The sequence below is a fragment of the Panthera leo genome, chromosome C1 (assembly GCF_018350215.1).
Source record: "Panthera leo isolate Ple1 chromosome C1, P.leo_Ple1_pat1.1, whole genome shotgun sequence".
In the NCBI taxonomy this organism is placed as follows: Eukaryota; Metazoa; Chordata; class Mammalia; order Carnivora; family Felidae; genus Panthera; species Panthera leo.
This window is the reverse complement of record NC_056686.1, coordinates 65,515,356-65,539,838: the sequence shown is the minus strand read 5'-3', so window position 1 is coordinate 65,539,838 and position 24,483 is coordinate 65,515,356. Positions and strand designations below refer to the sequence as shown.

Genomic DNA, 24,483 nt, shown 5'->3' with positions numbered 1-24,483 from the left:
ACCACTAGGTGAGCCCCTGATTCTTCACAACCCCATACCCTTGAAAGGTAATCACCATTTTCATTTTTATAGTCATCATTTCCTCTCTTATTTAGAAATTTTGTTAAATTTACATAAATCTATTCACAATGTAAACATTAATTCATGTCTTTATTCTTTTGGTCAATACTGTATTTGCAATATTTATACTGATACATATAGTAACTGTTCTTTAATTTTCTTTCCTACATGAAATGAAATACTCTATGTAGTATACATCAATTTGTTATCTTCCTTACTGTTGATGAGCAGTACTGTTGATGGGCTGTTTCTGATTTAGGATGATAATGTATAATGCTACAATAAAAATTCTTATACATGTATTTAAATGCACATATAAAAAGTATCCCTAAGATACGTAATTGGGAGTCAAATTGCCAGTTCATCAGGTCTGCCTGCATATCTTCACCTTTACTGGAAACAATCCAAAAGTCTGTCACCAAGTGAACAGATAAAGAAATGTAGTATATTCACACAATGAAACACTACTCAGCAATAAAAAGAAAGAACTACTGATACATGCAACAATATGGATGAATCTCAAAATGTGCTGAATAAAAGAAGCCAGACACAAAGGAACATATTCTATAAAATTTCATTTACATAAATTCTAAAAAATGAAAACTAACTTCCAGTGACACAGTGCAGACCAGTGGTTGTCTGAGGAACAGAACAAGAGGTGGAATAAAGGGAATGGATTACAAGGGCACTTGTAGTTTAGGGGGGTAGGGAGTGATAGAAAGATTTCTTATCATGATTGTCAAGATTATTTTACAGATGTATTCATATGTCAAAACTCACCCAATTTTACACCTTTACTATATGCATTTTATATGGCAATTAAATCTCAGTAAAAGTAAAAAAGAATCAGATTACTTTAGTTTCAATATTTTTTATTACTAATGATATAGAACATTTATCTTCTGTACTGGATATTATAATTTCCTTCTTCTTTAGAGTTCCTTTTCAAGTCTTTTGTTCATTTTCTTTTATATTTCAGTTTTCTTCGAGATCTGTAGAATTTCTTTATACATCTTTTCATTAGTTCTTTGCTAGCTGTATGTTCTTCCACACCTTGCTGTGTCTTTTCGCTACCTTAATGGGATTTATTGAATATAAAAGTTACTGATTTCAATGTAGCTGAATTTTCACCTCTTTTGAGGTTAAGCTTTTTGTATCTTGTTTAAGAAATATGACTTAAGAAATATTTCCTCACTCCCAAGGAATAAAAGTACTCTTCTATTTTATCTTCTAAAAGCTTTTTAGCATTTAGAAACTTAGTCCACCTAAAGTAGACTTTTGGTTATGATGTGAGGAATTCAGAGCTTTTTTCCCCATATGGATGACCAATTGACCTTGACCATTTATGAATTGTTTGTTTTTCTATTCATCTGCGATGCTACCCCATCATAGAACGAATGTCCAGACATGCTTGAGTCTGATTCTGGACTCTCTGTTCTGTTCCATTAATTTATCAATGCATCAAAGTCAACTTACATTTTCTTGATATATCTCTTTATACCTGTTTTCCCACTTTGTTCTTCTTAACGAAAGTCTTGGATATGTTTGACCCTTAACACTACTTTGTTAATTTTAGGATAATGTCAACTTCTTCATGATGCTACTTCTCATTTTCAAGCTATATTTACAAATTGAAACATGGTATGTTCACATTATGAAATCTTTATTATAATACAAAATCAGAAACACCCAAAATCATATGGTTTGTTTCCATATAGCTATAAATCAGAAAAAGCTTAATGCAACCTATATAGAATATATTGTTGATCTATAAGGAAATTATTAGAGCCACCCATTAACATTAGAATAATAGAATCAATGAGAATAAATGATCTTTACCTATGTAAATAATATGAATCAAACAAATACACTATCTCATGAAAGAAGTCAGACCCAAAAGAGTAAATAGTACATGATATTATGTAAGGGATAAAAAAGCACAAGGCTAATCTACACAATTAGAAGTCAGAATAGTGGATATCTGGGGCATAAAGGGGACTTGTAGGATGTTCTGTTTCTTATCTGAGTTCTAGTTTCATTGGTTTGTTAAGTATCAAAATGTACTGAGCCATACAATTGTGAACTGTGTGCTTTTTATGTGTATACATTACTTTAATAAAAGGATTTTTAAAGTAATTATTAATGATTTTAGACTTATTAATAAGACATTCTTTATAATATAAATGAGAAACTAGATGTAAGACTTCCCTAAATATAAGATACATATTGTGGTACCTCTCCAGCTCAGTTAATCCAACAGTGGTCATGTCCATAATAAGCTCCCTTCTTTTTTTAAAAAAAAAATTTTTAATGTTTTATTTATTTTTGAGACAGAGAGAGACAGAGCATGAGCAGGAGAGGGGCAGACAGAGAGTGAGACACAGAATCTGAAGCAGGCTCCAGGCTCTGAGCTGTCAGCACAGAGCCAGACGCGGGGCTCAAACTCACGAACTGCGAGATCATGACTTGAGCCAAAGTCGAACCCTCAACCAACTGAGCCACCCAGGCACTCCATACTCCCTTCTTCTAGTAATATATCACTCTTCCTGGGCAATTATGACTTAATTCTCTTCTGGTAAAGAGAAGTGATTGTTCCCAGAGGTCAAATATACGATTTGAGCTAAATCAATTGCAGTCCTTTTTTGGAGTATTTCACAATGACACGGGAAAAGAAAATCCTCTTCCTTTTCGGGTCATGAGGCTAAGTGAATGCCAATTTGAAACCTGGATTCAGGTGGTTTAAGATTTATCAAGAATGCTAACCTGAAAGAATGACAGCAATAAGCACAAAGAATGAAGCAGAGGGTGTATATCTGTGTGTGTGTGCATACACATGTGTGTGCACTTGTGTGTGTGAGAGAGAGTGAAAGAGAGAGAGAGAATACCTTTTGAATCCCTAGACTCAACCATTTCTGAGGCAGTTTGGTTCAACCCCAGCCTTTTCTATGGTTTGATTATTTTTTATTCATGTAATTCAGGTTGAGTTTTGTCACTTGTAGCTAAAATAGTTGTAATTGACAGAGTAATCAAATATAGTCCTTGTTAGTCTTAATCCTCCAGAACTCTTACTAATATTAATAGTCACATCCTGGAAGACAGTTTCAGATATTAAACAAACAAACAAACAAACAAATATCTGTAGGGGAAAGAATACATTAACTGGAGACCCAAAGAGAAGCTCAAATACTTTAGTATATGTGCTTCTGAAGGAAGCACTCAAATACTTTAGAAATAAAATAAGAAGGCAAAATAAGACGATGTGGGTGAGGATGAGAACATGCTGACAAGTTATATTAAAATAAACTTTTCCAAAGTCACACACACGCACACTGAAGTTAAACTCAAGTTTTACAAGAAGAAACTTCCATTTTCCACAGATACAGAAAATAAATCCAAAAGAAATCACAATCTTTTTTTTTTTTTTACAACTAATGGCTTTAAATCTTGCTGCTCCTAGTTATTGGCAGGTATTACGATTTTGTAGGGCATCTTCATCCCAGACATAAATAAAACATGCCCCTTCTGTTTCATCTATTTCTCTTTTTCCTGTATTTTCTTATTTCTCAATTTTCACTCTTCAATGATGAGATAAAAATTACTAGTATGTGAAGGGTTCACGTATTTGTTTCCTCCTTTTACATACTTGATAATTCCTTTTCTCCAATCTCTGATAAAAGAGAAACAAAATATTCTTAATGGTTTATTTAAGGAAAAGCAACCAGAAGGAAAAGGAATATTCCAATCTCCCCTTTGGGAGAGCATGTGCCCATCAAGAAGAGAAGAAATGGAGAAAACAAGATGGCGGAGTTAGTAGTAGCATGAGAATGTCTTAGTAGTTTGCAAGTGAGAGAGAATAAAGAGGATATTATATTCTAATTTGATTTCTCACAAACTAAAATAAGATTTGAGTATAGATTGAAACTTCTTTCTGTCTGATCTTTGATTGAAACAGTGCAGCATATTGTTGATAGAGGTTGAAAGAGACTGCATGTAATGCTAAAATCTGAGGTCATAAATCTGAAAGGCACATACATCTGCCATGGGCATTAAGACCATCCTGACTACATGGCATTAAGAGAAACTCTGAGGAGGGAGACATGTCAAAAAAAGTCAAGTCGAAAAAGGCAGAAATGTAGGTACCAAGAAAGAGGAATGTAATCAAGGGACGCCTGGTGGCTCAGTTGCTTAAGCGTCTGACTTTGGCTCAAGTCATGATCTCACGGTTCATGAGTTTGTGAGTTTGAGCCCCGCATCAGTCTCATTGCTGTCAGTGCAGAGCCTGCTTCAGATCCTCTGCCCCCCTCACTCTCTGCCCCTCCCCTACTCATGCTCTCTCAAAAATAAATAAACATTAAAAAATTTAAAAAGTAAAAGAGGCATATAACCAAAGATCACATCTGATCAGAAACAATGTTGATCCAATCCATATCAGGGTCCCAAGCAAAAAACGCATTTCAAGAGAAGAGGGCAAGGATACAGCTTGGGATGTTCAAACAGTACAAATGACAGAAATGCATCATTTCAAAGATTCTATCTTAAGACAGGAGAAAGAGAAGTAGTACAAATCTGTGGGATATACCCTAAGGGTGGGAAATCAGGAAAAGTGAAGGGAAAGAAAAACACATCTGGCCAGTGAGTTAAAGAGTAGGACTATTCACAGGACAGTGATCCATAGAGACACAATGAACTGCCAGGTACCCAATAGATCCAAGCAGGGAGTAGCCATACAGCTGATACCTTCAAGTATTTACACCACTAAATCCTTGTTTCCTCGAGCGGTCAAATCTTCTAAGAAGTCATCTGAAATCCACAGCATATGTCTCAGCGCAGAGAGGATCAAAACATCTTTTATAGGGTCCAACTCCCACTCTGAGGTATAATTACTAACCACCAAGATATCAGAAAGAGCAAATCCAAGTTTTTTGTGGACTGCCTCTAACTGCAATACAGAAACAGTGACAAATACTATTTTAGGTCAATACACATTGTGAAAGCAATAACAAAAAGCAGGAGCTTGGCAATAGTGTTCCTGTTAGAGAAAATGAAGATAGAGATCTGGTCCCAAAAAGTACTTTCTTAAAGAACTTCACAAGGAGTCTTCAAAATCACTGCTAATTTTCATCAAGAATACACATAGTAGATTCCATATGAATTAGAAATTGAAAGGAACTAATAATTCTGTATAAAGTACTTGGAAATTGAAGCATTTTTAATGCCCTTATGCTGGAGTCTATAATTTCCCTGTTTCCTATTAAAAGTTATTCTCAGGATTAATCTAGTTTTCCTAGACCAGTTTAATATTGATGTTCAATTTGTGCTTAAACTAATTTATCTATGGAATGATATTGCCCGGATTCAAAATAGGGTTCTGTTATTTCTTAGCACTGTCAAAAACACTAGCAAATATTTTACTCTCTGTGCTTTTGTTTTCTCATCTATAAAATGTGGTAATGACAGTACCCATCTCACAGGGTTGTTATAAGTATTGAATAAGAAAATTTATCACATATTTAGTACTCAACAAATATTAGCTATCATTATATCCTCCCAACTGGTATTCCCAAGTCCAGGTTCCTTTTGACTCTGATTTATTCTGCATGTGGGTGGCAAATTAAATTTTATGAAGCTTTACTTTGGTTACACCACTACTCTTCATAGTAGCATCATCTACAATAGCCAAATTATGGAAAGAGCCAAGTGTTCATCAAATGATATATGGATAAAGAAGATATGTATATATATATATGTATATATACAAAATATGTGTGTATATATATGTATATATATATTATATGGATATAGTATATCTTATATATATGTATATATATGTATATATATATATAAAATATGATATATATTATGGATATACATATGGATATATATTATAGATCCATATATATGGATATATGGATCTATAATATATATGAATATATCATCAAACTAGATATATGGATAGAGAAGATATAATATATATATATATATATATATATATATATATATATGGAACTATTACTCAGCCATCAAAAAGAATGAAATCTTGCCATTTGCAATGACATGGATGGAACTAGAATGTATTATGCTAAGCAAAATAAGTCAGTCAGAGAAAGACAAACACCATATGATTTCATGTATATGTGGGATTTAAGAAACAAAACAAATGAACAAAGGGAAACACACACACACAGAGGTAGAGAGAGAGAGAAAGAGAGAGATAAACCAAGAAACAGATTCTAATTTATAAAGAACAAACTGATGGTTACCAGAGGGGAGGCCTGTGGGGAGATGGGTTAAATAGGTGATGGGGATTAAGAAGGGCACTTGTTAGGGTGAGCACCAAGTGATGTATAGGAAGTCTTGAATTGCTATACTGTACACCTGAAACTAATATTACACTGTATGTGAACTAACTGGAATTTAAATTAAAAGTTTTTTTTAAAAAGAAGAGAAAAAATTGGTATGATTCCCCATAATGCACATCATTAAGTAAAGTCACCTCATGCAAATATAACTTTCATACTCTATCTCCCCCTACAAGGATTCAGCCCTCCACTAAACTGAATGACTCCATGTTCCCCCTAGACACTGCTGTATTGACTTATGCTATCCTCATGGCCTGAATGTTTTCCCCTTTTAGTCTCTTCACCTCCTGAAATCCTCTTTCTCTTTGAAAGCTATTTCTCAGTGACACTCCAGTAATGAAATCTTTCCCATACACTTTAACACAATATTTTCCTCCTTTAATCTTTCAATTTTATTTTGAGTCACTTCATGACATTGTCATAATCATACTCTGTCATCTTTTTCTCCTCTGACTCCCCCATCCCCTCACCTCCACTGATAAAACTGTAAGCTTTAGAGTGCAAGGAAATTGTTTTAATTATCTGTGTCTGGTTAGAGACTAGCACACTGACTCGATTATGAAAGGTAATCAATAAATATTTGTTGAATTGAACCTAACTGAATTAAATTATAATAAATGGAATAATCTGTGTCCATGTAAGGATGAATATATATTTAATTTTTAAATCTTGGGATATGATTTTGAATTATCCAAGTAATTGTTTTCATTCTTAAGTTCAGTAGGTGTCCATTTTTATTTTTACACACAGTAATATCATGCGATTATAGTGACATATCCTAGAAAGTGTGTCTACAAAGAAGGACATCATTACCTTGTGCTTCACAGGAATACAACTGTATATGTCTGTAAGGTCACCTTTTGTAATCAGCTGCATGCTATCCACATGAGTGAGCAAAACCACGTGTGGCATACCTAGGTCAAACAGATACGTGTCATTTTGATCATTATAGACAGCATCAGTTCTTTTCAGTTAATCAGGTATCAATTACGCAATAGGCTACCAATGAAGCAATTCCAGATATTTGGGAAGGGCCATCACCCTTCAAAAATACCCCCCTCTAACTACTCATTAGTACTCAGAATTCCTCTGACATAGGAAATTCCCTTCAAGGCTTTCCGTGGTATGAGACTTCAAATGAAACCACCTCTTGGACGAGATAACTAAAATTGATGCTACAGTGTTGGTGATAGGTTTCATTTCCTCTCCAAACAGTTGTTTTCATGGAGACTAGAGAAAAGACACCTAATAAACAAGATGGGGGAGAAAAGGCCTCAAGAAGGCAACAGAATGTGTCAAAGCATCACAAATAAGTTGGTCTTCTGTTACAATGTTAGCAAGCATCGCCCTGCCCACCACCCTTACAAGGCTTTAAATTTCAGAGAGCAAGTAAATCACTCCATGCTTCTAATTTAATCAAAGTTAGAAGTGTGGTAAACTTGCTCTTTCCCAGACAGAATGGATAAGGCCAAGAAAAAACAGAATGGGACACCATAATTCTCTAATCCTATTTACCTTCTCCTAAGACTTTTAACTATCCCTTCCCTACCGAACATCTTACTTCCCTGATGCTTTTTCTTACTAAAATACTGTTTTCCATTTCTAATCACTTAAGGCTCAAGGGAAAATCTAGAACTTTTTGTAAATAAATTCATGCTAGGATACAGTGGTAGCAGGTAATGAGAACTGTGCCAAACTCTTCATATATGTTGATTTGTTTAATCCTTATAATAAATCCCTGAGTTAGGTGCTATTATCATATTAATTTTATAGATTAGAAGTTAAGACATAGAGAGTTTAACTCACTTGCACAAAGTTATAACACTATCAAGTGCTGGATTTGATTGAACTACACTGATGGGCCAGGGAAGATTCACATATGCAATTTCTTAAGTTTTTCATCCTGTTCTGAAACCGTTCTACAATATAGTCTAATACATTACCCTTAGTAGTAAAGTGGAATGAGACTCACCACACTTTATCAATTGCCTTCGAATTGCTTTGATCTTTGCTATCATCTCATGAGAGATGTATTTAACAGAGTTGACATCAAGCACAAATGCTGCACAATGAATTCTGTCCTTCAGCAACGGGTAGTGAATATAGTTACAATGACTTGGTGTGATTGGTTTCATGGAGTTAAACTATAAGATAAACAAAATGCAACACATTAATTCTATGGATATTTATGAGCACATACGATGTATCAGGCACTGTGCAAGTCTCTAATATTATGAGAATAACAATCTGGCAGAGAAGACAGTCTATGCAAGTAGCTATCAACCCTTTCATGCAGTCAGGTAAAGCTTCTGTGACAGAGGGACACATAATCTGGGAGCTACAAAGTACATGGAGTTTGATAAAGGGAATAAAGGTATGGCAGACGGTGTTCTAGATAGAAGCAATGTGGGCAAAGGCGGAGGTGAGAGCATACAGAAAGAAATCCGGTATCATCACACAGAAACCAGGGATGAAAAGTAGTTCAAAATGGGATGCATTTACTCTTGAACTAGCAATCCCTCTGCTGGGAATCTGTCCCACATGTATACTGGCAAAAATACAAAATGATGTATGTACAAGCCTATTAATTTCAGCACTATTTGTAGTGGCAAAATTCTAATATATCAATAGCAGAGAGTATTTCATGACTTCTCTAAAAAGAGGGGAACCACAAATCTGTAAGTATTTCTTATATAGTAAAAAAATGAAAGTAAATGAAAAATTTTTATATGGTTGCTTATAAGAAAAGGGGAGAAATGTATTTGAAGGGGCAGAGAAAGAAAATGAATTCTTTGAATGTACATTATTTTGTAAAGTTGAGTTTAAAACTATATTTCAGTACACCAAAATAAATTGTATGTGGTTTGGGCAAATTTTAGTTGACCACTAAGTGTGGGTTCCATACTTTTGATCAGAATTTTGGTGTACTTTCTATGATGGCTTGGAGAATGTATATAGCAGCAGTCACAAACTCACGTGTTTATAGAGGTCTGGTAGGTAATAAAAATGAATGGAGATGTCTAGTGTAAGATAAATATATTCAAAGAGGAAAAATAGAGCTATATAAATTATAAACATAAATATAAAACATAATTAAATTTAAAAACCCATCCCTAAATTAAAATCAACAAAATGAACTTTTACCTCCATTTGGGGGTCCTCACTACACAAAGAGAGACCATTTCTGATTGTATGTTTTTTCTGATTGACTTTAAAGCACAGTAATTTGTATACTCCTACTACTTGATACACCCTAAATGTAAAATACAATAATACTTTTAAATAAATAAAAAATTAAATAAATAAATAATCTGGTTCAAATTTTAAACTCTTTCTGATTTTGATTATGATTATGTTATATTTATACTAAAATATTATACTAAAATATTATACTAAAAGTGGTTATGATTAAACTGTTTATGGTACTGTTAGAATTTGTTTGTTTTTTTGTTTGTTTGTTTCAGAGAGAGAGAGAGAGCATGAGCAGAGGAGGGGCAGAGAGAAAGGGAGAGAGAGAGAATCCCAAATAGGCTCTGCAGTGCCAGCACAGAGTCTGACATGGGGCTCGATCTTACAAACCGTGAGATCATGACCTGAGCTGAAATCAAGAGTTGGACACTTAACCGACAGGTACCCCGGCACCCCGGTACTATTAGAGTTTTATTCTGAGATCACAGTGAATATTTTGTGAGAGAAAGCAAATGAGTTGTGACATGACATTCTGTCATCTCTGGAGTCCTTTAGAATAGAGACCCTGAGAGAAAGCAGATAGAGAAGCAAGACAGAAGAAGATTAAGTAAAAACTACCTAGTACTGAATTTGAAAGAGAAGTTTCTATATGAATTTATAATGCACCTTATCATAAAAAGATCTATTACTTACCTCTGTCCACCAAAAATGGCAAGAATCAATGACCAACCATGTAGCAATAACAATTGTAATAAGCCAAACCAAGACATCTTAGAGAAATAATTGACTCAAAATCAGGCACTAGAAATATATAATATGTGGCTTGGACATCTCTCGTACCAGAAATCAAGGAATATAGTAGATTTTTAGGTTCATGTCAAAAGGACTCATGATATAACTTGTAGAGGCTCCCACTGGTCAGATACGTTAAATGTAATATAAGTATGGAGAAAATGGCACAGGATTGAAACACATTAAATATGTTCAATTCAGGGGTTCATAATGATAATAAAATAATCACTGGTCATTATTGGCAGATACAAAGAAACCACCTTATGGTTTCAGAAGCTTGTAGTAAAGAAAAAAAATCCTGCCTCTCCCATGTTAACTGTGCCACCAGGTAATCAAACAGTAGATGAGGAGACATTTATCTCCTCATCGAATAAATATAAAATAAAAAAAGAATGATGAAGATAGAATATCACATGTTCACACCCTAATAAACACATGAATCTAGGCATTGAACGTTAATGAATATCGACATTATTAGAAAAGCAAAAAGAATCAAATAGAACAAAATGTGTGTCTCCTCACGGAAGAGCACAGCACCTCTACAAAGTGGAAGCTGAATCTGAACATGCTTCTAGACTCAATTACCAATTTTCAGGGTGCATAGAAAACAAAAGACCACAGGAAACTGCATCAAGGGATGCAAACAGCAAAGTTGAGACTATGGAGAAGTCTACAGAACAATGGGATTTCTAAGAAAAACAAACAAACAAAAAAAAAAACACATTACAAGGAAAAACACCAAAAGAGATAGAGGCAGAATGTACAGGTTAAGAGTCTGAATAAATTTATTTCAATCATTCGCAAATAAGCTGTTTTTAAAATGCATGATATTGAGGCACCTGGGTTGTTCAGTTCGTTAAGCGTCTGACTGTTGATTTCAACTCAGGTCATGACCTCATGGTTTCACGAGTTCGACCCCTGTGTCAGGCTCTGAGCTGATAGTGGAGAGCCTGCTTGGGCTTCTCTCTCTCTTTGTCTCTCTCTCTCTCTCTCCCCCTCTCACTCTCTACCCCTCCTCTGTTCACACTGTCTCTGACTCTCTCAAAATAAATAAACTTAAACAAATTTTTTAAAAGCATGATACTTATACAACAATTAGGAACTTGGACATTGGGTAATAGTTGATAAATTAAAAAACAATGATTAATTTTAGATATGAGAAGGGTATACAGCTATCTATAACAAAAGGTATATATCCTTACATAGATAAATGCAAATGCATTTATGGATTAAATGTTATGACATGTTAAATTTGATTCCAAATACTGTAGGAGAAGAGAAAGTGAATAGAGATAGAGATAGAGATATAGAGATGATAGGCTATGAGTCAAAGATTGTTGAAGCTGAGTAAATGAGAAGTCATTAAATCGTTTTGTCTCCTTTTGCATAGATTTAACATTCTCTACAATAAAGTTGTTTTTTAAAAAAAAAAGAATATTTTTTTTAAAAAGCTTTACCTCTATAAGATAATGCTATACTAAAGAATGAAAAGCCCTTGCATGAATAGAACAATAAAACATGCCGTGTTTCTGGATAAGAACACCGGATATGTAAAGATGTAAAACAACTTTGGGTATAAAATTTTAATGTAATTTTAATCAAAGCACCAACAAATCAAACACAAACAATCAAAAAAAAAAAAAAAACACAAACAGGCTCACTTGGAAAAGTATATCGTGAAAATAGTCAAGAAAAAAACACAAGAAATAATGAATATGACTTGTCCAGTGAGACATTAAGACATTATTGATTGCTATGGTAATTAAAACAATTAAGTGATATGGTAACAAAATGAATATCATAAAAGAATTGATAAATGCATCAATAGAACAAGCTAGAGAATATAAAAACCAATCCCTATATTTAGTAGGGAAAAGATGCAAAGACATTCAACAAAAGATGTTGACCCAATTGACTAATCATTTGGAACAAGGTGAATTAATGATTAATTCAAAATTTAAATGTTTATCAAAAGGACTAGAAAGTTATGGGGCACATGGGTGGCTCAGTCAGTTAAGCATCCAACTTCAGCTCAGGTCATGATCTCACGGTTCATGAGTTCAAGCCCCATGTCGGGCTCTGTGATGATAGCTCAGAGCCTGGAGCCTGCTTCAGATTCTGTGTCTCCCTCTCTCTCTCTGCCCCTTCCCCACTTGCACTCTGTCTCTCTCTCTCTCTCTTTCAAAAATAAATAAACATTAAAAATAAGTAAATAAAATAAAAGGACTAGAAAGTTAAAACAAAAATTGATAGACTAAAGTGGCTTTCACTTTAATCTCCTCCTCTTTCTTGCCTGGAACACTGACAAGGCTCAGTATGAACATCTGGAGAGCATAATGATGAAAGCCCCATGTCTTAGCTTGGACTGCTATAATAAATTACCTTGTGGGGTAGCTTAAACAACAAAAATTACTTCTCACAATTCTGGGGGCTAGGAATTCTAAGATCAAGGTGCTGACAGATTTAGCATCTGATGAGAGCTTCCTTCCTGATTTGTAGACAGCCACCTTCATACTGTGTCCTCATATGGCAGAGAGTAAGTTCATCTTTCTTAGGTCTCTTCTTATAAGGATACCAATCCCATTCATGAGGGCTCTACTCTCATGACCTAATCACCTCTCAAAGGCCCCACCTCCTAACACCATTACACTGGGGATTAGGGCTTTAGCCTGTGAATTTTAGGGGGACACAAATACTTAATCCATAGCACCCCATGCTGAGGGTCTCAGAACAGAAAGTTAGAAAGACCCTTGAATTTAATAACCTCAGAGAGCTTCCACACTGACACAAAGCCACCTACCTTCAGACTTCCTATTACATAAGAAAAATGACCAATGTTAGTAAATTGATGTTAGTTGGATTTGTGTTTCATGTAGCCCAAGGCAGCTGAATGTGTAACAGCATTCAGAGTTGTTATAACAGCTATGATAGAAGAGTTGTTTGCATGTTTTAATTCTTTGTAAAATAAAATATCAAGAAGAAGCAAACGATCTTGAATGAGTACACTTGAAGAAAATAAAAGATGATGCATCAAATTAGATCGGCATTTGCTGCTGTCCAGAGTGAGCAAAAATAAACGTTTTAAATATCAATTATAATATTTCAGTGATTGGCCCAATCATACCTGGTATCTGTCAGAAATGTGGCCTTTCAAGATGTAGGCTATGTCATCCACACACAGCCCTTTTCCTCTCTCATGCAGGCCCATTGTGTCACACAGAACAAAAGGCAGGAAGTTGCCATCCACCGTATCCTTAATGGAATATGTCCTGTACTACAGATGAGAAAAAGGAACTTTAAGAGTACACTTTTTAAAAAATTCCAAACAGAGGGGCACCTGGGTGTCTCAGTCGGTTAAGTATCTGACTTCGGCTCAGGTCATGATCTCATGGCTCGTGAGTTCAAGCTCTGCACTGGGCTCTGTGCAGGCAGCTCAGAGCCTGGCGCCTGCTTCGGATTCTGTGTCTCCGTCTCTCTCTCTGCTTCTCCTTCGCTCGTGCTCTGTCTCTATCTCTCAAAAATAAATAAACACTAAAAAATAATAAGATTTTAAAAATTACAAACAGAGATAAAGTCTACATGTAATGAAGTTGATCACAAAAGACTTCGAACCCAATTAACTGGACCAAAGAAGCAAAGGCTGAGTGGCCCTGAATGGACATACCGTGTCAGATACCCCAGTCGCTTCAGAGCCCACCAGAGCCTGGTGTGTGACATGGCCTCGGAAAACAGACTTCACTGAGTTGAAAAAGCTAGACTTCCCAGCTCTAGTCGGACCCAGCAGCAGAATTCGCACTTGGGGAACGAGGTTTTTATGTGGTTTGTAAGTGTTCATGGCTGACAATAAGCTCTCGTGGAGCCTGTACAGACAAGACAAGGTTAACAATTGAATGAGGGTAGGTCACAAGAACTTACCATAAATTTTTCTAGAATTTGTTTTCTTTTCTTATGTATTATCATTTATTTTCTATTAGCAACTTGTTTTCCTATTAAAAGGGCATGAAACTATTCTACCTCACATCCTACTGAAAAAGAAGAAAAATAACACTTGTAACTAAAGTCAATCAGACATACAACCTTTCAGATTTAAGCAACCAGACCAAACAAAACTAGTGCTAAATATGAGCTATGTTGAACATGAAAATAACTTACCGGTAATAAACTTTGAAAAACACAGCATAATATGTGACTTTTGGAGTTTATGGAAGTAATAATTTCTGGCATGTTCTTAAAGCTCTATAAGTATTCTCCAACTACCGACCACCACTTCCAAAGCGATTCCCTAAAGTAGTGGAAACGGTAACTGCAAAAATTCTAAGCAAAAGTGTAGACTTGCAGTCAAATAATTAGTTTCCTCCACTTATGTAAAAGCATTAGGAATGTTCCCCCTCCTCGGTGTTCTTTCTGTTTTAACATTAGTATTATCAAATAGTTTTATGATTATAAATATAGTTACAGCTTATTCTTCACAATCCACAAGTTACGTTATAATTTGTGCTACCGATTTATTGACAGAACTTAGAATAAGTCTAAGATCATTAACAGAATAACAGAACATTGACTTACTCATTAATTCCTTCCAGAGTCCTTCTGTCCAACAAATCTAGGGAAATAATCAAAGAAAAATGAAAATTACAAGTTGTTGAATGACTGGCTGACTGAATGAATGTCAATGCATTCACTAGGGAAAAATACAAAAATAGCTTTTCCATGATAACAGTGCAGTATAATGAAAGCAAGTGGAAAAAATTATGGCAAATCTCCTAAACATGTCATTTGCAGAATTTAGAGCTAGAGGCAAGGTGGGCACTGTAAGACTAGATTGTCTACAAATCTTTTCTTACCCAGTTACCCAGCAGTAGTATGTGGCTTGCTCCATCACCGGAAATGAGAACTGGGACACTTTCTGAATCAGAGAAGCAAAGCGAAGAGACATGGACAGGCCAGGGAAAGAGTGGGAATACTTTAAGATAGTTCCTCTCCATAATGCAATAGGTCTGAAAGGGAAAATATACAGAGGCACACACACAAAAAAACCCACAGACACCAGATTTTCTCCAAAACCTAGTATCTGCAACTGGGGCTCCTGGAACTTCCAGTCCAATTGATTTTCTTCTTAGCTCTGAAGAGAATGTAGAACTCATCCCTACCCAATCAGAGCACAGTGAGTGGTTCAGGAGTCAGCTGAGGATTTTATTTGAACCAATGAGACTAGGTGAAGAAGTATTTATTTCCTGTGAAGAAACATTCTGTGGTGGTGGGTTTAAAATGAGGGGCACCTGGGTGGTTCAGTAGGTTAAGCGTCCGACTTAGGCTGAGGTGATGATCTCACAGTTTGTGAGTTCGAGCCCCTGCGCTGTGCTGACAGCTCAGAGCCTGGAGCCTTCTTCGGATTCTGTGTCTCCCTCTCTCTCTGTCCCACCCCACTCAGTCTCTGTCTCTGTCTCTCTCTCTCTCAAAAATAAATACACATTTTTTTAATTTAGATTAAAAAAACTGAAAGGAACAGGAGGAGTGATGCTGGCAATTCTACACTACCAAAGAGGAATACTATGTGAAACATTCATAAATATGGTTATATATAGGGATTCTGGGGGGCTCAGTCAGTTAAGCATCTGAATCTTGATCTCAGCTCAGGTCATGATCCCAAGGTAGTGGGATCAGGCCCTGCACTGGGCTCTGCACTGGGCATGGAGCCTGCTTGAGATTCTCTCTCTCTCTCTCTCTCTCTCTCTCTCTCTCTCTATCCACCCCCCCATGCATTCTCACTCTCTTTATAAAATAAATAAATAAGGCTATATGTATGGAAAGAAAACCTCTTTAAATTACCAAAGTAAAAATACTGAAGACTACCTACAATTACTATGATATAATAAAACTAGAAAAGAATAAGTGTAAGCAAAGAGAAAACCAACCTCTTGGGATTTTACAAATCACTCTCTTAACATTAACAAGAAATTAAAAATCAAAATTGTAAATATATTGACAATAACAAAAATATAAAAACTTTATATCAATCTTGTGCTAAAAATACATTTCATTAACAGCAAGAAAGAAGGAAAGTTTTGAAAATAAAAAAGAGAAACAGAAAAGAATAAAGAAATATAAGAAAGGAATTAGAAATATAAGAAGGAATTAACAAAAACACAAGACAAATTTTGTAAATTAAGAAAAGGGTAAATTAATATAGTAATGGATTGGTTTAAACTATAAAATAAATTACAGACTAGTCTAATCAAAGAAAGCCAAATTAACAAAATGTCATGCTACAGCTCACATACCTAAATGACTACATACTATATAACCAATAAAAAGTGTTGGGAAAAATTTAGAAGTGACAGAAACTCTCATGCACTTCTTGTGGTGGGTAAAATTGATATAACTATGTTGGAAAGCTCTGTCAGTGTCCACTGAAGCAAACATATATGTTTCCAGTGACCCTGAAGTTTTATATTTATATTCTTCAAAAATATGTGTACATGTGAACCAAAAAACCATGTACAAGACTGTTTATAGCAGCATTATTTGTAATAGCCCCAAACTAGAAAACTCAAAATGTCCACCAGCAGTAATTTTATTAAGAAAAAGTATGATGGAATCATTACAATGAAATCCTATATGAAAATGAAAAGGAACAAATTAGTGCAACATACAATAATATGATGAATCAGTAGAGAGGTAGGAGTTAAAGCAGCTGGCCTGAGATACATTCACTCACTGTAGCAAGTAACACCCTCAAGGAAAAAAGAGAAAAATGACCCAGCCTAACTTCCTTAAAAATTTGCTAATAATCTTATCTCCTGGTATATAGACTAATGATGTTTCCTACAAGGAAAGGATGTACCTCTTGAATTCCCTTAATAAGATGTTCCTGGCTAAGGATTAATTAGAATAAATAAATACAGATTCTATGGATTTATGAGGCACATCTTCATGGGAAATGTCATGTAGGCTGCTTGTCTTAGTCATCTCAGGCTGCCATACAAAATACCATTAACTGGGACAACAGAAATGTATTTCTCCCAGTTCTGGGAGCTGAGAAGTCTGCGATCACTGTCTAGCAAGGTAGACTTAATTCCACGGACTCTTCTCTTGCTTTGTAGTAGCCGCCATCTCACTGTGTTCTCCCATGACCTCTTCTCGTGTGTTCATGTGGAGAGAGCGAGCCCTCTGGTGTCCCCTTCTTATATGAATGCTTATCCTATTGAATTAAGGCCCCACTCTTATGACTTCATTTAACCTTATATACTTCCTTAGAGGCTTCTTCTCCAAATATAGTCACATTAGAGGTTAGGGTTTCAACATACGAATTGGTGGGGGAGGTGGGGGGGGGGGACACATTCAATCCATAGCACTGACATACCAATGTTCCAAAACTTAACCACTCTTCAATATGTAAAGTGGCCCATAAACTTCATTTAAAAATCTTGCTGGTAGGGCGGCTGGGTGGCTCAGTCAGTTAAGTGTCCAGCTCTTGATCTCACGGTTCATGAGTTCAAGCCCTGCATTGGGCTCTGAGCTGTCAGTGTGGAGCCTGCTGGGGTTCCTCTCTCTCTCCCTCTCTCTCTGCCCCTCCCCTGCTCTCTCTCTCTCTCTCAAAGTAAACAAATAAACTTTAAAATAAAATCCTGCTGGTTGTTTTTAGCCAGAAAGCATATGTCTAATATGCAAAAGAAGGATCTAGGAGCCACATAGAATATTCCTGTACCCTTTCTGCCTTCTCTGAGACTTCTGATTATCTTTATCTTTGAAATTATTAGTAAAACTTTATACTGGGTGAGATACCTGATTCGTAGAGGTCTGATTTTAGAATCCATTACCTTGTTTAGTTTAGTCCCTCAAGCATAATGTTGAATGAAAGAGGTCAGACAAAAAAGAATACATATTTTGATATGATTCCATTTATATAGAATTCAAAAACAAGAAGTAATTAGTGTCAACACAAGCCAAAGTAATAGTTATCTTTGGCTGGCAATAACCAGGAAGAATCAGCAAGGAGTCTTTTGAAATGATGGTAATAATCTATTTCTTCATCTAAGTAGTGGTTACCTTAGTGCGTCTAATTTATAAAAGTTTATTAATTGGTACATTTATCAATTGTGCATTTTTCTGTTTATGTGTTATACTTCAATAAAAAGTTTACTTAACTGATCCAGGATGCTCAATATCATGACATATCCAATTAAATTTACCAGACATCAACAAAAGAATTTTTAATGTTTGGAGCAGCCAGGAAAAAAGATCAAATCATTCAAAGAGAAACAACAAAGACAAATAAGTAAGTCTGTACCTGTGTTTTCCACAGCAATATCAATGCTGTGGAAACATTACAAAATCCCCGACAATAAAATGTGATTCAAGAATTACATACTCTGACAATAATTCAAGTATGAAGACCACAGACAATTAGTTTGGAACATGAAAATACTCAGAGAGTTATTCCCAGGTTTCTTCTTTTAAATGGATAGACATAAATAACTATTTCATGGAAGAAATGTAAATGGTTGATACACACAGACTTCCGAGTAATCAGGTATAAGCAAAAAAGAAAACGAAAAGCCCTCCTTGACCATCAAATTGACAAATATTCTAAAGTTTGATAATATCAAATAAAGGCAAGAAGACAGGGAAATAGGCATTTCTATAACACTCTTGGGAATAGTATAGACAACTGAAGCTTTTGAGAGGTGTCTGTCAAACTGCAAATGTAAATATTTCTTAAACAGCAATCCCACTTCCAGGAAGTTACTATAAAGAAGTAACTTCTTGTGTGCACAGTTATATGCATGAAGATATTATATAAAAGCACTGTTTATAACAGCAGATATTGGAAACAATGTCCTCTGGAAGAAAAATAAATTAATTAATTTTGGTCTTTTGATATAATGGATATAATGGGAAACTGCAGGATCTAGAACGAATCAAGAGAAGTTCAAGCTTTGGTTTCATTCCAAGAGCAGCCCTCTTCAAGTTTGCTCTCTCTCTCTCTCTCTCTCTTTCTCTCTCTCCCTCTCTCTCTCTCTCTTCTTCTTCTACCTTTCCTCCCCTTCCCCTACCCTTTGCCCACACAAACACCCTCCAGAAAACTCTGTATATGCTCCTTTTGACCGTGGTTGTGTCTCAGCAAACAATGTGTGGCCAGGTTTCAGTCTGGGTCACCCAGAGACAAGGACATTCTTCCTTAAAGAAATGGGTCACCTCAAATCCTCCGAACATTCAGGAGAGAACTCTATATAAGTTATCTAATTAAACCTACCTTCACATCGAAAAACTTCACATTCCTGAAAGGGAGAAGCTTGCATATGAGGTAATCGAAGTTTTTCACTTGTATCTAAGTTCAGAGTCATCACTTGTTTCCTCATATTTATGTGGAATTCTAAGTCATTCCTTCCTCTACTACCATCATGAAACAATTCAGTTGGTACATATGAGCTTATTTTGCATTCTGAAATTGTATTCTCTTCAAGAGCAAAAAGGACGATGGGAATTTTCTCCTCTTTCTTGCAACTTGTTTTCATATATGCGCCAACAACATAGTGTTCCTTATAAATCACCACCACAATCGGCCCTTGATCACAGCATCTCTTAAACAAATAATATGCAGAGAATTCATGAACACTAGCTTTATAGAGAAGGGTAAACTGTTTTCCTCCAAAATAAGTTTGCAGATTCTTTTCTTGCATCCATGTCAAACGAGTTCTCACCGCCATACTTCTCGATCTAGCAGAAAATCAAATACATTTTCCAATAAGTATTGAAAAATGGCTAACACATACTGTCACAAAGCTTGCATTTGTTCCTCTTCTCTACTCTACATTATACATTGAAAGAGTAAACCAAGGATGAACAGACAGCAAGAAAAATCATTGACTAGTTTTCCATTCTAAAGGATTTCTTTTAATTAAAAAAAGAAGACTATAATTTGCAAGTGGCTAGGAAAAGTGGAAAGCAGCAACTCATTTACCTGTTTGTAGAATCTGTACAAGGACTGAAGTGGAGCGTAGCTGCTCTGTCTGGACAGCTAAGCAGACACACGATAGGAGCAAAAAATTCTTCAGCAATGTGGAGGCTTCGGTGACTCAGAGAAAAGGAAACTGAAACTTAGTAAGGCCCAGCCCAGTCGGCAGAGTGCCAGCTTCCTTCTTCCAGGGAGCACAAGCTGATCCGCTTAAATTTGTGAAGTAAAGTCACATAAAAATATGAGAGCCAAAGAACTGAAGTCAGAGAAAAGAAAAGCTAACAGCTTGCCAGATTTTTAAGTGGACTTTTTTAAAGAAAAATTTAGTCAGTTTCTGTATGTTGAAATACACACACACATACACAAACACACACACACACATGCTGTTTAATCTGACTCCAGGACACATGCCCCAGATTCATCCACTTCTCTACAATCAACTTATTTTCATCAGGGCCCACTGCTTTCTATACCACTGGTGGTAAGACAGGTTGCAGCAAAAAAGAGTGACGATTTCTGATAAGCTGTGACAGAGGAGCAACAATCTCAAACAGAGAACACTGGGGTAGGACATAAGGATTTTGGAGACCAGCAAGTATAAGGACAATGTTACCACCATCTGAACACCTTCCTCAGTCAGATCCCACTGCTCCCCAACAGGCTCAAAACAGCAGGAGGTTCTCTCTTTGTCATTTTGCAGACTGCCTCAAGAACTCAGACTGAAGCAGGACTGTCTCACATTGCCTGGCAAACAGCTGTCAGTTCATTAAGGAAGCCAGGAATGTTAGAGTAATTGACAAGTTGCCTGTATCATCAATGGAATGGAAATAGAAAGGCCTAGCTCCTTAATAATAAAGAAACAAGATGTGGAGATGGTAGCAGAGACCATTTGGTAGTCTGTACTTGCCTCATATTCTTTTAAGAGATCCTGTAGAATTGGCAGTTTCAAACCTTCCCCACACCCCCCTACACATACAAATAATCCAATAATTTAGGTAGCCCTTGACCATAAAGTATGTCATTTGAATGAACCAGCACCTTCAAGAAATGGTTACTTCCAGCTCTCCCTTCCTTGAGCTTTTGGAAGACACCAGCCCCCCACATGAGTTCAGAGGTGTCATAGGTCCCATGCAGAGACCTGTGTTGGTGTGACCACACACTTCCTGTGGGCCCCCCAGGGCCCTTTCCTCTTTCATATGTTCCTCTTTCATATTTCTACCAAAGTTCAATATGTTCCTCTTTCATATTTCTACCAAAGTTATGCCAAATTTCTCTTCCCCTTTACTTCCCAGCAGGGGGGCTATTTTGCAGTTTCTATGGAAATGGGAAAAGTAAACTTCCCTCTATTTTTTTCCTCTATTACCTTTTTAATTCATAGAATTCCATAAATTCTATGTTCAGGTCCTTTCATGGTCTGGACTCTCAGGGGTCTACTATGGAAACTAAAGAAAATCTAAACATTGTTTCAGGTTTTTTTTTCTTCACTCTTTGGTTTAAACGATCTTCTCAGGAGGACAATGTGAGTGATTCTGTAAATAGGGGAAGAACTATATGCAAAGAAGTACAGAAAAAATATAAAAGTTGCTATTTTAAGGGGTTGTCTAACCACACATAGTGTCCATTTAATATATTCCAAGTCTTATGATGCAGATAAGTTACTTTTTTCCCCCTGAAACCCCCTCTGTCTATATCTAACAACCAGAACAGAAACACTAACTGATTATCTGCCAGACAGGAGAGTCTCATACACTTGGAATACCACACATGTATTTGTCTTAGTATGCTTATTTAAATTGTAGTAGTCCATTCAAATTTGAATTGCTTCCACAACTCAACACCAAAATGGAAGACAAACAAGTTCAAAGGCTTAAATATGTTCCTTGCGTTTTCTAATTTTTTTAATGTTTATTTATTTGTTTATTTTTTTGAGACAGAGACAGAGTGAGTAGGAGAGGAGCAGAGAGAGAGAGAGAGAGAGAAGGAGAAACAGAATCTGAAGCAGACTCCAGGCTCTGAGCTGTCAGCACAGAGCCCAACGGCGGGGGGGGGGGGGGGGGGGGGGGGGGGGGGGGCGGGGCTCAAGCCCACATACCATGAGATCATGACCTGAGCAGAAGTTGGATGCTTAACCAACTAAGCCACCCAGGCACTCTTACATTTTTTAAATTACTGTCAGATAGATGTTATCATGAAATGTTCAAAAGAAATCTATTGTTTTAAAAACTTTAAAAATTAAAAATTATGACTGTGTGGCTCAGTCTATTAAACATCCCAACTCTTGATTTTGGCTCAGATCATTATCTCACAGTCGTGAGTTCAAGCCCCATGTCAGTCTCCATGCTAAGCATGGAGCCTGCTTAAGATTCTCTCTCTCCCCCTCTCCCTCTACCCCTCCCCTGCTTTCACATGCATGTGCGCATGCCCACACACACATTCTCTAAATAAATAAATACCATATTTACAACATTGTTTAACATAGCTTGTTATTCTTCTTCCCCATCTCTATTCCCATTCCTACAATCTCTACCTGCAGTTTCACCTCCACTATCATTCCTGTCCTGGAGTCTGGAACAGCTCAAATCCATTATGTGAGCTGTGTTGGGAAAGGAGTGAGGGGGCATGCAGTTGGATATTAGCCATAATTCTAATTCTATTGTCTGGCTGACCCCAGTGGTCTGCGTTTTCTCCAACATCAGAAAAAAAATTGTGATTAGCATGCAAGTTTCCATCTTGCTTAAATTGGTGGCAAAAATTAGATCTTAAATCTACTGTCCTCCATTAATTGGCTCAGAGATTCATCACCTTGGGATGGGATTTGGGAACTTCCAAATTCCCACAGCTTTTAGGAATACCATGAAGGCTTCAACCAGCTTTGCTGTCAAGTAGTGACTTTAGCATTAAAATGAGTTCTGTCACTTCAAGATGATTACTCTTCAGCTGGTCTCTGAAGCATCTGGGGCTTACTTGAGTCTCTCAATTTCACCATATTATATATGGACGGCCTTTAAAAATTTTTTTTAATGTTTATTTATTTTTTAGAGAAAGAGAGACAGAGCATGAGCAGGGAAGGGGCAGAGAGATAGGAACACAGAATCTGAAGCAGGTGCCAGGCTCTGAGGTGTCATCACAGAGCCCGACATGGGGCTTGAACTCACGAATGGTGAGATCATGACCTAAGCTGAAGTCAGATGCTTAGTCGACTGAGCCACCCAGGAGCCCCTGGGCCTGCTTTTTTTATGAAGAAGCAACATGATAATCTTTAAAATTAGCTTTCTAGGGGCGCCTGGGTGGCTCAGTCAGTTAAGCATCCGACTTTGGCTCAGGTCATGATCTCACAGTTCGTGAGTTCGAGCCCCGCGTTGGGCTCTGTGCTGACGGCTCGGAGCCTGGAGCCTGTTTCAGATTCTGTATCTCCCTTTCTCTCTGCGCCCCCCCTGCTCATGCTCTGTCTCTCTCTGTCTCAAAAATAAATAAACATTAAAAAAAAATTTTTTTTAAATAAAAATAAAATAAAATTAGCTTTCTAAAAGAGACACAGGCTTACACATCACCTACCATAACGACTCTTGGTATTTTATTAAGGTGGATGCTGGGTGAATTTGTATAATGCTACAAACTTCTGTCAGAAACAGCCACTTTTACTTACTTTCCAGTTTTATTATGATATAATTGTATAAATATACTCTTACATATAGATAACAAACAGTGTTGCTAGAGAGGAGGTGGATGGGGCGATGCATTAACTGGGTGATGGGGATTAAGGAGGGCACTTGTGATGAGCACTGGGTGATGTATGGAAGTGATGCATCACTAAACTCTACTCCTGAAATTAATAGTACACTATATGTTAACTAACTGGAATTCAATAAAAGTTTGAAACTACAAAAAAAGTAACCAAAATTAAAATTGAAAAAATAAAAAATATAAAGAAATAAGACTCAGGAAAGTTGATTGTTTCAGACTTCATGTGTTAGTCAAGAATCAGTGGATTTTAATACTAAATAAATAAATTAAAATCCCCAGGGGAAAAAAAGATATAATTAATATATAACATTGTGTAAGTTTAAGGTGTTCAGTGTAATGATTTGATAACATGTATATATTGCAACTGGTTACCACAATAAG

At 36.3% G+C, this 24,483-nt stretch overlaps 1 protein-coding gene across 2 annotated transcripts; it reads right to left on the bottom strand.

The window, feature by feature from the left end:
* Positions 1 to 622: 622 nt before the first annotated feature.
* On the bottom strand, positions 623 to 21,490 carry IFI44 (interferon induced protein 44). Of its 2 annotated transcripts, none has more exons than XM_042952340.1 (9): positions 20,365 to 21,489; positions 19,657 to 20,120; positions 14,967 to 15,003; positions 14,065 to 14,260; positions 13,525 to 13,674; positions 8,392 to 8,563; positions 7,233 to 7,333; positions 4,798 to 4,999; positions 623 to 1,134 (listed from the first exon to the last, which is right to left on the bottom strand). In XM_042952340.1, the coding sequence occupies exons 2-8, from the start codon at positions 20,108 to 20,110 to the stop codon at positions 4,808 to 4,810; spliced, it is 1,302 nt and encodes a 433-aa protein (XP_042808274.1). In that variant the 5' UTR covers positions 20,111 to 20,120; positions 20,365 to 21,489; the 3' UTR covers positions 623 to 1,134; positions 4,798 to 4,807. The 2 variants fall into 2 exon arrangements, with proteins under 2 accessions (XP_042808274.1, XP_042808275.1); XM_042952341.1 differs by lacking the exon at positions 623 to 1,134 and adding an exon at positions 3,325 to 3,727 and having other exon boundaries at positions 20,365 to 21,490.
* Between the last annotated feature and the right edge of the window lie 2,993 nt (positions 21,491 to 24,483).